Source organism: Uloborus diversus, unplaced genomic scaffold (assembly GCF_026930045.1).
Source record: "Uloborus diversus isolate 005 unplaced genomic scaffold, Udiv.v.3.1 scaffold_11, whole genome shotgun sequence".
In the NCBI taxonomy this organism is placed as follows: domain Eukaryota; kingdom Metazoa; phylum Arthropoda; class Arachnida; order Araneae; family Uloboridae; genus Uloborus; species Uloborus diversus.
The window spans coordinates 4390204-4404379 of NW_026557765.1; the positions used below are offsets into that span (position 1 = coordinate 4390204).

The window sequence follows — 14176 nt, forward strand, 5'->3', positions numbered from 1 at the left end:
TAGCGTTCCTGACATTTTGTGGTTGTTTGTTACCAATTATCATGGGTACAGAGTACGTAAACACTTTCCACTACCTTTCAGAATTATGCCTAAATTGTGGAAGTGGTGCTGCCACATAGATCAGTTTTTGTGGAAAGGACATAACTCAACTTACTAAAAGTGTTGACTTATGCAATTTTAACAAAAAGTGACTCATGTATCAAAGCCAAATTAGGGCCTCATTTTTAAGGGAGAGCCATTATCTTCTGTCTAAACCTATTCTACTGCTGCAAATTTGTGCGATTTATCGTAGTTTTCTTTCACTTTTCAGCACAAAGGTATTTATTTCTTATGTAAATTTTATGCATGAACAAAGACGGATCTAAAATTTTTCAAGGGGAGATTGATTTTTATTACTATTTATTACGTGGTTTATTTACACATGCATGGGGGGGGGGGAGGACTCAAACAGCATTTTTATTTCATAGAGATAAATATAGAGAAATAGCCCAGGATGAGGTTCTAGAAACTATTCCCTTCTTTTTACGTTGCTCAGGGTAGTCTAAAAGTGTTTTCAGAGCTTCAATTTTGGAAAAATTTCAGGGAAATTTAATAAAACCCGTTTTTTGTAGCACCAAGTTAGAATAAGTAAAGAGAGCGTCTGAACATCTCTTCTCCGAACATCACCAACAATGGCCTAAAACTGCCTTTTTGAAACTTGAATTTCAAAAAATTTTCAAGGGAGATTTCCAAACCCCATTTTTTTTCTCGAATATCATCAAAGCTGGCCCACAATTCTGTCGTTAGGACTTCAATTCCGAAACCTGGCCAGGGCAGAGTTCCACAAGGGAGGACGATCGCCCTCTTGCCCCTTTCTTATATCCGCCCTTGTGCATGAAATGGTTGAATGTGGGAATTTGCTTAAAGTGTACAAATGCTTTCAATTACTATTTCATCAGCATTGCAGTCTAAAACCATTTTGTATAACTTACTACATCACTTGCATATCATTAAATATCAAATTATTATAAATTTTGCCTTAATCTCAGAAGGATGCAAACATGGCTATGCCAGAAACGAAGTATGAAACAATAGCTTTTGCTATTCATTTCTTGATCTCATAAATTCCACTCCACATGCTAAAGTCCACTCGAGAAACACAAAATCTGAAACTTCAATACTTAAAAAACATTTTTTAAGTTCAGAACAAAACAAAAATCACAATTTGTATTCTTCAATTTGTAATTGAAGAATACAAATTGTAATCAAAATTCACAATTCAATTTGTATATTCTTACTGAGATAGCAAAAATAGTATATCTTTATTGCTCCAGAAGAATTTTATACTAAAAAGAAGCAAAAAACGAAATACATTACCTTTGAGTTCTCGTCACTACCACTCTCTAGAAAGGACTGAAGAAGAAGTGGATCACTGAAAAGTTGGAAATAATATAATCTTAGTAAAGATATTGGCTTTTAAGGAAACAATTTAAATTTAATACTTTTGATTTTTATTTATACAACAATGGTAGACAAGTCAATGCAAAGGTTACATAAAACGTCTTATGGTTTTCTAAAAAACTTTGCCAAACCAAGATGCTTTGCATATATTTTAACCTCGGAAATTATTTTGAAAAGTTAACTGATATCCTTACAGGTCATATTTCAACAGTAACAGTAAAATACTTAGAGTATTTTATTTTTTGAAAAAAGCTCAAAATTGACAAAAGAAAACGAATAAAATCATACATGAAATGCGCCGCCAGCTCAGTCATTCCTTCCCTCAGTCATCATGATGGAATGTATGAGCTGACGGCGTATTTCAAGTACTTCTGCCTTTGCCCTGGCTATAGGGCAGTAACTTACTGAATAAAATCATATCAGTACCATCATATAATCAGTACTGTTCATTACTTCTTCTGAAAAACAAACTGATATTGCACCTTAACTTGTTTTACTCTCAAATCTATTTTGATTCCTTACATGTTCCACCAGAACTTCAATTAGAATTGTAGATATGCAATGTAACTCAGCGCTAAAATGTAAATTTTTTGAAACACCTTCATTAATAGCCTTTTATTTGAAGTATGTATTCGTAGACAAGTATCCAAGAGTACATAAACATGTGCTGTTCATGTGTTCTATCTTCGGCAATACTTGTATATGAGGCAGTGAGAAGCAAAGGGATGTAAGAGGCGAAATTGAAAATTTGGAGATAACCAGAACAAATAGTCGTGGGACTTCTCCCCTGTCTTGGGGTAAGAGATAGTACTAGTAGCCCTGCTAGGTGCTGCTGTTCAGCACGATTCAGGGAAAAAAATGAACGAAAGCCTACATAGTATTTTATCTTTAAACGCAGTTTACTCAAAACTTGAAAATGTCCCCTTACATTTACCTGATTTTGCTGATCGCCTCCTCCGGGGATAAAACTTGTATCAAGTATTTTTTTGGCTATTTATTTTTTTAATTATAATGTTAAGATAAATACATAACTGAGATAGCGGCGGTTGCCGTGCTTGAGAGAACCATTTAGAAAGTGGTTTTGGAACCGATAGCATTGTCCTTGTTTTATGAGCATTAGTTCGTATGAATAATTATGCGATTCCAAAATTAATTAGAAACGTTTTGTTAAGAAACAAAAAAAGAAAATAAGTTTGTGGTTGATACAAATGGTTTTCTGACATGCTATATTCTCATTAGGACATGCCCCATTTTTGATATCAAGTAGTTTATTTGAAGAATTAATACACACAGTACACAGATGCTACTTCCACTATCAGAGCCCAATACAGGCTGATTTTGCTACCGTTTTTCGGTACCTTCACAAAAATCTTGTTTTGAAATCGGTACTTTCACAAAAATCAAGTAATAAAATCAGTAGCTTCATAAAAACATCGAAAATTTCACAAAAATTCGTATTTTAAAATATAAAATTTGTTTCTCTGTTTAAAATAAAATTTACTCATAAAATGAAACTCTAAGCAGGTTTATATGAACAATCGTTTGGATAAAAACCTTTTTGCAGTATTTTAACTAATTTTTAGCTGTTTCTCGCCAAAGTGTATTTATGCAATATTATCGCAATCTTTCAACATCTGTTTTGGAAAACCATTTCTCTCATAATTTCCTATATTGTATACAGTATATAACCCATTAAGCTTTAATTACGATGGTATTTTTTGTACTTCTTAGGTTTTTAGCTCTCCCCCCTCCCCAAAAATCAAAACCTGTTAAAAATAATACTAGACGACCTTTACACTTTTCGAACTAAAATTTTACTTGTTCTACTTCTCTTTTACAAAAATGAGGATGTCTTTAAAATTTCACAAAAACAGTGCAGATGATAAAAAATGTTCACAAAAATAGAATGATGCAATAATTTCACAAAAATAGGTAGCAAGAAAAAAATCTTGTATTGGCCCCTGACTATACATGATAGTTAAAAATAATGATGAAAAATAGAAACTGTATTTGCGCTTAACTGTGTATTCATACATTATGCAATCCAATACTGTCTTTTCCGATCTTTCTTTCGACAGCTCATGATTGAAGCGCTCTGATGACATCCGGACAGTGAAGTATTCCAAGAGTCAAATGACGAAGTATACAAACCGCAATTCAACCCTTTTCGGGAAGTGTTAGTTTTTCAAGACATCAATAAGTATCCATTGTTCTACTGCAAATTTATGTTATTGTCGGCCAAACCTGAAGAGTATGCGTTTGCAGTAGAGAAAGAGAAACAATTTTTAAAAGATTTTATTTTTGGGGTCATTCCCCTACTGTCACACCTATGACATTCCACAGATTTAACCAATCAAAAGATTTTTCTATTTTAACATTCACCACAGACCCCTCATCTAGATGATCAATTACACGCAGTGTTTTTCCAGGTATTTCAAAAATTTTAATTGTTTGAGAAGAGGTGGTCAGATGGAGAGGGTTCACGGAACATGATCTCTAAATAATGCACATTAAAATAGTTTAAAATTTTGGAAGACACTTCACACATTTGTGAGTTTTAGATACTCAGGATAACATGTCACTAAATTAAATACAAATGTTCTCATTTAAGGGCAATCAAATATTGAAAAAGATTTGTTTGATATAACTTACTTAATCACGTCAAGCAGACAACGACCTCCATCGTCCATTGCCAAACTGCATGCTGTAGGCAAGAAAAATCCTAATTAGTACTTCTTTAACAAACAATTCAGAATAAATGGTTCAAAAAGTAACAGAAAAAAATAAAGCTCTATTCTGCAAAAGTCTTTAAAATATTCCGAATGCAAGAGAGTTATATTTTTAAGATCAGAGCAGTTACTTGAATATGATGGCTGATACAGTATGAGACCCCAATTTCGAAATCTCGAAATCCATAAGTTTTCTCCTGAAGAGTTTTCAATTTGAAGTTCCCTTTTTTTTTAAAACAAAAATTGAGTCTGCGTGACCTACATCAGGGGTTCTCAATCTTTCAAGCTCGTTGCCCTTCGTTGAACACTGAAATAATATCATCATCCCCCCCCCCCCCCACCACCACCATATGTGGTTAATACAAGTAATACCATAAGAAACTGAAGCTCATTAGGAAGACTGAAGCTTCAGTAAAATTCTAAATAGTTTCATCCACCAACGTTACTAGCAGACTTTGATTTTGAACATATTGTAGTTGCAAAGTATGAAGCAACGAAATAAATAACCGAAGTAACCTAGGTGAGGTTTGTGGATGCAGTAGTCACTTTCATAGCCTTTATGAGAGGGCTAACACCTATTTAATATTCACATGTGACCACAAAATTAAGTAAATTATAGTCTGCTTTATTTTTTATTTTCTTTTATGCGCTAACGCCCCCCTTGAAGTTCTACACCCCCCACCCTGTTAGGCTGAGAACTGTTGAGAACCGTTTGAAATTTCATTTGGATCAGTTCAGTGGAACAGAATGGTGATAGTGGACTCAAGTAAAATTTATGAAGACAGTGAAATTTTCCGAAACTAAAAGAAGACCCTCCACATAAAAAATCTTCAAATATGGGTTTATTTTCTTTTAAACGATCATATAGAACATCTTTTTTAGGGGATAGCTAATGTTTTTGCACTTAAAAAAATTTATTGTAAAGCAAACTTCATGTTTCAAAGAAAAGTAGTTTTAATAACATATTGTAACTAGTATTTCATGGATTTTTTTCATTTCAAATGTAAATTACTGCGTATAAAAGCTTGTTTAGTGCAATGTGGAATGAACTCAAATTTGAAATGTATCTACTTAAAATGTATCTAATTCCACAAATCAAAGTAACTTTTTCAGATATGAGACATCTGAATGATGGAAAAACCTTAAAACAATAAAAGCAAACATTGCTTTCATAAAGATTTTTTTTTTTTTTTTTCATTGTTTTTTACATTAAAATTTGAAAAACTAATTTGAAACATAACCAAAAATTCTCAAAAAGGTTCTAATGGAATAAAACAAGGAATTTAAATAAAATAATAAAATAAAGAATGTAAAAAATAAGTATGTATTCAGGGTAAATGTAGAAAATCAAAACATTTTGTACTATTTCTTACAATATAAAACTTTATTGCTCAGATTTTGAGATGCTCTTTTTTTGGCCCAGAACATCATTAGCAACAAAAATCAGGACATGTCTTTATAGATATTAGTGTGAACAGGTATTCAAAGCTGAAAAAAGTGGCATTAATAATATTGAATGTCAAAAACATTACACTATGAGTAACTTTGTTAGCACTTTTATAGCATTCTGGAAAAGTATTTCAATGCATTCTAATTTTGCTGAATAAAACCAAATAAAAATCTAACAAATTCTTCGCGATTGAGAATTTAATAACTAAAATTTTACATCAGAAAAGATAAAACTACTAAGCACATTAATTGGCCAACCCTATTTGAGCCTTAGAAGGTTATTGGTTGTTTCTGAAAAAAATAACTTTTACGCCAAATAAAAAATCGTACAAGTTAATAATCCACTATAATATTAAAATCTGTTCGCGTCCGTCTGTCTGTCCACCTGAAGTTTGATCTTCTCGAAAACCGCTGCGAGGTGAGAGTCGAACGAGATACTGATCAATTCGAAATTTTCCAAAAGAAAAAACAATAGGACCAATCTCATAATTGTAAGACTTTAATTAGAGAAGATATTAATTAAAATGTTAATTAACATAAGGAAGGAAGTTATTCAGGAAATTTTATTTCTTTCCTGTTGCCATTTTGCATATGGGTGAGCAAATAAAATTCTAATAATTATTTTAAAAGAGATTTTTATGGCTGCTGTCCAAATCTTAAAACAACGTTTCCATCTAGAATTTCATTTTAAATTAGTCTAAAATTGGTTGCTCTATTTGGACATCGCCTTTATTTTATCATCTGTCCTTTTTTTATTTTTTACATTCAACGTTCTTAACTCTTTTCAGCATATGAGCTATTTCTTTAGTTATGTTTATTGATTATAGTGTAAGTTTATCATTCACCGGCCTCATATTTTGGTGCATTTAGGATGTGGGACTAATTATGTTTATTTTGTTGGACTTTTTCCGGTCTCCGTCACATGGGTGAGTTTTTGAATCGTAATAACTCTCTTTTTCCTTCCTGTTTCTAGTTTTGAAATACAATTTGTATCGTTAAAAGAACATGTTAAATTAAGATTGTTTGGATTTCTTTAAGTGAAACAGAGTTGAACGAAAAATATTGTTTTTGAGGATTTTAACTAAAGCTTAATTGGAATCTGATGAATTGGTATTAAATTAATGCTTAAGCTTATTGGTATTTATTAAGTCTTGGTGCTTTAGTTTCACGTAATCAACCCAAAAGTATAAGTCATTTTATGCAAAAAGCCGATTGTAATTGTACATAAATATTTCAGATATAGTATATCAGATTTGATTCAGTTTAAAGTAAGCACAGATTATAGTTGATAGTGCATATATTTTCATCTTTCGTGCTAATTGAAATTACTCATAACTTGTATCATTGATAGCTATGATTAATGTTAAAGAGATTTTTGCCAAAAATATGTTCTATTGGTATTTTGCAACCCTTGCATTACGCATATTTATTTATTCCTTAGCGCTTTAGAAACTGATGTCCGAGTAATACAAAAACATGTGAATTGGACATCTCTTTCATTTTTTAAGTAGCCTGAGCAACGCTGAGTACGCAGCTAGTATTAATGATTATTTGTGAAGAAATATTCTGGGAAGATTAAGTTTTCCTGGTAATGATGGGAACAAGTGAAATATCTCCAAGAGGATTTAGATCATATTTCTATGGGGGCAATTAAGTGGAATATGGCAGTGATTATTGAGAAATGTTAAAAGAAATAGCCGAACTGACAAATATTATCCAAATTTGGAATGAGTGCTAATTACCATGTCACAAATCTTGGAAATACCATGTTATACAAAAATAAAATAAAATATATAACATTTATATTAAAAAAAAACAATCAAGTTAAAGGGCAGTAAAATTCTATCAAAAGTATTTTCATCTTTTGAAAACCAGCCTAAGAATGAATCCATTTTTAGCCTACTTTCCTAAAGTCAGAGAAAGAAGAAAAATGCTTGAAAGAAGGTTTAATGCATCTTAGAAATATCGCAAATATAATAAATAAAACAAAAAAAGTCAAAAATAAATGAAATCATTATATAAATATCGAAAAATTAAAAACTAGAAAGTAGGGAATTGACACAGAGAAAAATGTCTGTCAGTCTGTCTGCCCCCCCCCCCCCCCCAATCCCCAATAATTTTTGAGTGAATAGTCCGATTCGAACAATTTTTTCTCGAAAGATCTCGGCAAGGACACCTCATTCCCATATTTGACTTTCTGATTTGAACAATTTTTCATTCAATTTTGAACAGTTCAAAAAGAACTTGACATTAGCGCCTACGGGGAAATTCAAGACAAATTTAAATCCCAAACTTAGGCGAATTTGCTTCAAACAAACTTTGTTGAAAAAAGATTGCATAGAAAATATTTTTTTGATTTGAACATTCTTTTCCGTTTAATTTTTAACATTTCATATCCCTTAACATTAGCGCATATTGCGAAACTAAAAGTCAATATACATTGATTCACTTCAAACAAATTTTGTTGGAAATAGCTCTTGATGACAAACCCTCAACTCCAACTCCTAGAATTTTAGGGCCGTTGACTCTGACTCCAACTCCTGTATCACAAAATTAATGGGATAACTTTTCTGACTCCGTAGCTTTGGCAAAAATTTAGACACGGAGGGGAAATGACAGACTCCCGATTCTTGGAAATTTAAAGTCTTTGAATCCGACTCCTTTATCCCAAAATGAGTTCGACTCCGACTCTGCAAACATTAGCAGAGATTGACACTCCGCAGCCACGGTTTTTACTTTGAAATAATTATTGCTGATATAATTTGTTTTATTTTCACGCTAAAGTTTGAACTCATGTATTCAGTGTTTCGAGGAGAAATTCGGAGTCCTTTATGTTTCTACATAAAGGTATGAGCAGACGATTTTTTTTTTTTTTTTTTTTTGATAATGAAAATTATTTCTAAGTTGACCTTTGTTGGTTTTTTATTTATTTTGAAAGTACATTTATTCATATTTTAAATTATTTTTTAGCAACAAGGGAAAAACAAATGATTTTTTTGTTAACACAATGTATTGATTTTAATGAGCTTATTATTTTTCATTCTTTTTTTTTTCTTTTTCAAAGTGGTTAAAGATTTTTTTTTTAGTGGAAAAAATATATTAGCTGCTTTGTTTAAAAGCTGCTGCTAATTTATTTTATTGTTTATTTATTTTTTATGCATCTATTTCTTCAGATGAACGAGGCATATTTTATTTCTGGAAATCAGGTTAAAATGTTACGTTTGAAATATTTTGCCATTTTAGCTAATTTTGAGAACATAGATCAGATAGCAGAAAGTTGATATTGGTATGGGAAAGTTCTGGATGTTCTTCTTGAAGAACTTCTTGTTAAGTACAGAGAACATGAAAATAAAAGAAATTGTGGGTTTTTTTTTAATTTCCGTATGTTATCTTCAAATCTCTCACTATGAAATTGGCATACCATGGTTACCGAACATTTAGAAAGACTATAGCCTAGATTCATACTTCCAATCTAAAGTAATAACATAGCTTCTAATGCAAGCACATTTTATAAATACTAACTTTTAAAAATGTGTGGAATTATTCCACAGATCTTGAAGTCTTGTCACCAAAGTTAGGTTTTTGACATCAAAAACCAGTTTTTTCACATGTCATGCCAAAAACTAGTCGAAAAATGTCAAAAACCAGTTAAAAACTCAAATTAAAAGATTTTTGTCAAAATATACAGTCGTTACCAAAACTTTTTATAAAAACGAGATTTCCTCATGTTGAAAAAATACTTAACTACAATTCACACATCGTACCAACTGAGATAACCAAAAATGTAATTAATAATTTATTTAAAATAAATCTATAAATATTCCTTTAAATGAATTTGTTATGCCGTAAAAAAGGTCATGAATATCAAAACAGTTAATCCATTTTTCATAGTAGTTCCGTTTAGAATTTTTTATGACTAAAACAATTAGTTACATGTAATTTTATCAACCTAAAAACCCCTTTCATATCAGGATTTATGCAACATCTTTTGCTTATGAGTAAAAGTAAAAACTAAGTTAATCAGCACTCGATGGTTATTTATAAATTATCTAAACATTTTTGACCATACTTATTTATTTTCTTTTGTAATAAATTCTTTCCGTTAACCAATAATAAATATTATCTGTTTATAAATGAGCTAACATTTGCTTGAAATACAAACAAATTCATTTAAGCTTCTAATAGCTTCTGAAGCTGAATCTCATCATATTCTAAAAGTTACATCTCAGTTCAAGGTGTCTCCGAAAGTACATTGTGAAAGGGGTCTAGAAAAATCAATAAGGTCCATGTCGTTCAGCATCAAGAGGATCTTCTCAAATTTAGGATTGATCTATTCCAAACTTAGAAATTAACTGGGAGTACAAAAGGCATCAAAACTGGTATTTTGTTACCACATGCTTTGAGGGGGGAAGGGGATTTAGAATGGGACTAAATTTAACAAGTAAATGTTAATTATAGTTGTCTTTTATTTAAGTGTGTAAGGTGTCAAACTAATCTAATGCATACCCTGAAATTTCAGCTGAGGAAAATTAAAGGAATAAACAATCCAGGGTTGGCAAGTTTTTGCCGGGGGCGGAAAAAACCATGGAAAAAACCACGTTTTTTACCGCCCGGCAAAAATAGGTTTTTGAGAGTTTTTTCCAAAGTGGCAAAAATAGATTTTGTGTTAACAACTTACGGACAGTTTTTTTACTTTTCTAAAAGCGTGAAAAGATTTTGAAAAAGGCTTTGTCATTTTCTGTAGAGTGAGCTAGTATTACTAAAAAGTAGAGTGAATATAGAATGCACATATTGATCAGCCATTTTTTCTTCTTTTTAAATTCTTCTCTTGGCTATCCATTTTCCCAGTAAGTGAGAAAAAATTATTTCTTTAGTGAGAAAAAGTTAATATTTTCCATATTCAAGTAAATTTTCTGTCATTAATTAAATAGCTTAAAAATCTTAGTGGGATAAAAAAAAAAGTGATTAATTAAATATATATATATGTAATTAGAATTCAATCTTTTTATTAATTTACTAAGCTTAAGTAAACATTCTTTGTTTTAGCATTGAAGAAATTGGCTCATTCTGAAAAAAAAATTATTTTAGCAAACATTTAAAATCTTAAGTTTTGCAATTCCAACATTTGTTTTTTATTTATTTTTTACTTTATAAATTAGAAGTAACATGGAGAGACATAACTAAAATATTAAAGTGCATTATTTATCTTATATTGTCACTATTTCTTGATTAATACTATAATGCTACTTTATTGGCAATTAGGTTTTTGCCATTTTTTCCATTTTTGCCGGTTTTTTTCCATTTTTTTCCATGGTTTTTTCCACTGTCCCGGCAAAAAAACTAACCCTGAAACAATCATTCATTTATTTTCAATATATAATGCTACTTATAATACTTTTTATTCTATAATGATAGCCGATTATATTTATCTCTTTTTTTTTCTACAGAAAAGTAGCTTGTTCTGAATAAAAATTATGTTAGAGATTTTTTATTGTACATCATTTTGAAAATTTATAACAGTCAAAGAGTTTTCTTCAGTGCATGAAATCAAAATGTATTAAACTAAGAATCACTTGTTAAGGTAATTTTGCTATCAATTTTAGAAAAGTTTAAGACAGAAATTTAAGTTTTCGATAATTATATCAAAAACCATATTGAATAGGAAGTTTTGATATGCAGGTAGAGACTGGATAAAACCGGATAAAACCTTCAACTGTCAAAAAACTAGTTAACCCTGCTTATCACTAATTCGATTATCCAAAATTGCAAGAAAATTCAATTCTGCCTGCAACTTCTAGCATTTAATACCAAGTTTTTTTTTTTTTTTTTTTTTCTTGTTGGTGTGTTTATGTGACTTTTTTTAAAATAAAAATGATTTAAGCTAACTTATACCAAACAAAAAATAGATTACTTGCATGATTCATCATATAGCAGATATAGATCAGACTACCACCTTAAAATACAAAACATGAAATATGAGGAACAAAAAATTTATAATTGTGTCATTGTTCTTTCAATGCACAATTTACTAGACAGTGTATAGGATGTTTTTACGATCGCGAATTTTCTGAAACATTTTCGAAACTGCTATTTTTGTAATGAAATTGATGTCACAATTCCGATTTTTGGCTTCTATTCTAGAACAATGACACTAAATGTTTGCTTTTCATTCCTTATTCAGTATATGATGAACTCTTAAGTGCTAAGAAAAGTGGGGGGGGGGGGGGGGGTCGCCAACTTAAAGTGCTAAATCCTTTTTTGGTAAAAGATGGGGCCTTAAAAATCTGTTACTTCTATAAAATTATGACAAGTTATTATTTATCCTTTAATAATTCTTGTTTAATATTAATAGAAAATGTATACGTATTATTTCCTTTCTGCACCCTTAAATTAGTACCGAAAACAATATATTTCTAATAATCTCGATTATAACACCACTGGAAACTTTGAACGTTTTGAAAATGGGTAGGGCGGGTAGTACTTTCGAGATTGTACAAGCACAATTATTCATCGCATCTGTTTTATTATTTTAATTTTCTGCTACTTAACACCCCCCCCCCCCCAAATACACCTCCGTTCAAAACTCTGCTAGTAATTTAGATTTTAAAAAGTAGGCAGCTCTGTACTTCAGTCACTGTCATTATTCAAGTCTAAATATATCCAATCATCATGTAGTTAGATAAAATCATTAATTCAAAATCTAAATCTTCCAGCAAGAACTGTTTAAGAAAAAGCTGATTAATTGCTTGAAATAATAAAAAACAGATGAACTTTCAAAAAATTACAAAAAAATATCACAAAAATTGCATGCAATTTTTAAAAAAAAGCCCATTGACATAATTATTGATGATGCACTAGATCATACACATATATCACCAAAAGTATTGGGAGATTGGGACACTTTTAAAAACTCACATTTTTAAGGATTTCTTAAGAAATAAGAGACCAATTGCTAATGAACATGTCACATAAAAAGTATGCTTCAGCAGACATTTTCAATTAAAATTTATATCACTCACGCAATAAGGGGATCAAAAACAAATTGAGAACAGCAAAAAAGTTTTTTGATCATCATTCCTCGTAAATAGCTAAGAATAAGCCGTAACTTTCAGAAATATATTTAGCTCACAAATATTTTATATGCTTTTGGGAAAGTATCACTGACATTGACAAAGAAATAAGCATTTCTTTCAAAACTAAAAATTTTATTTGAAGGTTTATGGCCTATAACAAGCAAAGTTTTCCATCAAAGCTTACCAAACTTTCAGAAAAATTGACAATATACAAGAGAAGTATAATTCTGAAATTTGAACATAACGATTGCAAGATAAATGTTGCAAACTTACGTACAACCTATATTAGGCGAAAACATGGGCAAAATTTAAGCCTGTTTTTATAAAGGATTTTCAAAAAGAATTTAAAATGTGCAAAAAGCAGACACAGGCAAAAAAAAAAAAAAAATGCATGCTTCAACTAGATCACTATTCTGCCATTGGAAGGTAAAGCACAGTATCCGAGTTTCTGAGATATTTGAAGAAACACATTTTGCTTTCCAAACAAACAATAGGGAAATGTTAGATTTAATGTTTTTAACTTGCATTATTTTCAGCGGAAACAAAATAAGCAAGCTTGTACAAGAAACTGTAGTACAATAGGTGGCACAAGTGCAGCAGATAATAAAAATCGTGGATAAACCGCAAAAAAGCTAAAATGAAGGACAAATAAGGAAAAGACTTTCACTTCCTCAAAAAGTTAGATATATTGATGTGTAATACTTCCTACAAACATTAAAAGCAGATACAGTACAGTAAAAATGTTTTGTATTTTTGAGCATCATAACTTAACATCAATATAGAACAAGTATATGTACGATGAAGAAGACACAAAAAATAAATAAATGAAACAAAAAGAACCAAGTTTAAATTCACAATTTTTCGACAAAAAACAGACATTGGTATTTGCTTTTTGCTACGAAAATTCATCTTGATTGACTCGCAGATAATCGGAAGTTTACTCTGTAGCAATTTTTACATTCAGTTATAAAATAAAAAATATTAGCAATAAAAATCTGTTTAATACATAAATCAGCCTAAAATGCTATCACAAACAAAGGGAGAATTAAAAAAGCAATAAAAAAACTCACCTCCAAAGCTAGATGTTACGACAGTTTCACGTTGACTTGAGTAGGAGGACTTTGCTTTCATTATCTTGCTCACTTTTATCTTCATTATGAATCATATTGTGCATGCATACACAAGTGTGCCCATACTGGACACTGAGGGAAATCTGTCTGACCATTGGGAATACGGAAGTAATAACAGGGCAGGGTATGCCTGATACAAAACCCTGCCTTCAATCTTCCAGATCACGTATCAGCATAACTGTCCAAAAAGAAAATATCTTCCATAAGAATACAGCTTTTAAAAATTTAAATAAAATAAGCTATCAAAAATAGACTTAATTGAGCAAACACGATTGCTTATTGTTCTCATTTGACTGTCCTTGACGTTACGCTGATTTTATTCCCCCCTCCCTCCCCTCTGCAGCACTACCACTCC

At 30.8% G+C, this 14176-nt stretch overlaps 1 protein-coding gene across 1 annotated transcript in view; it reads right to left on the reverse strand.

The window, feature by feature from the left end:
* LOC129232163 (polyhomeotic-proximal chromatin protein-like) overlaps positions 1–13834 on the reverse strand; it is a 40658-nt gene extending 26824 nt beyond the window's left edge. The window contains exons 1-3 of the mRNA XM_054866404.1: positions 13762–13834; positions 4093–4144; positions 1357–1411 (exon numbers count right to left, since the gene is read on the reverse strand). Of these exons, the coding sequence (XP_054722379.1) occupies positions 1357–1411; positions 4093–4144; positions 13762–13822 (168 nt within the window). The 5' untranslated portion in view covers positions 13823–13834. The remainder of the gene's footprint in view (positions 1–1356; positions 1412–4092; positions 4145–13761) is intronic.
* Positions 13835–14176: the final 342 nt, after the last annotated feature.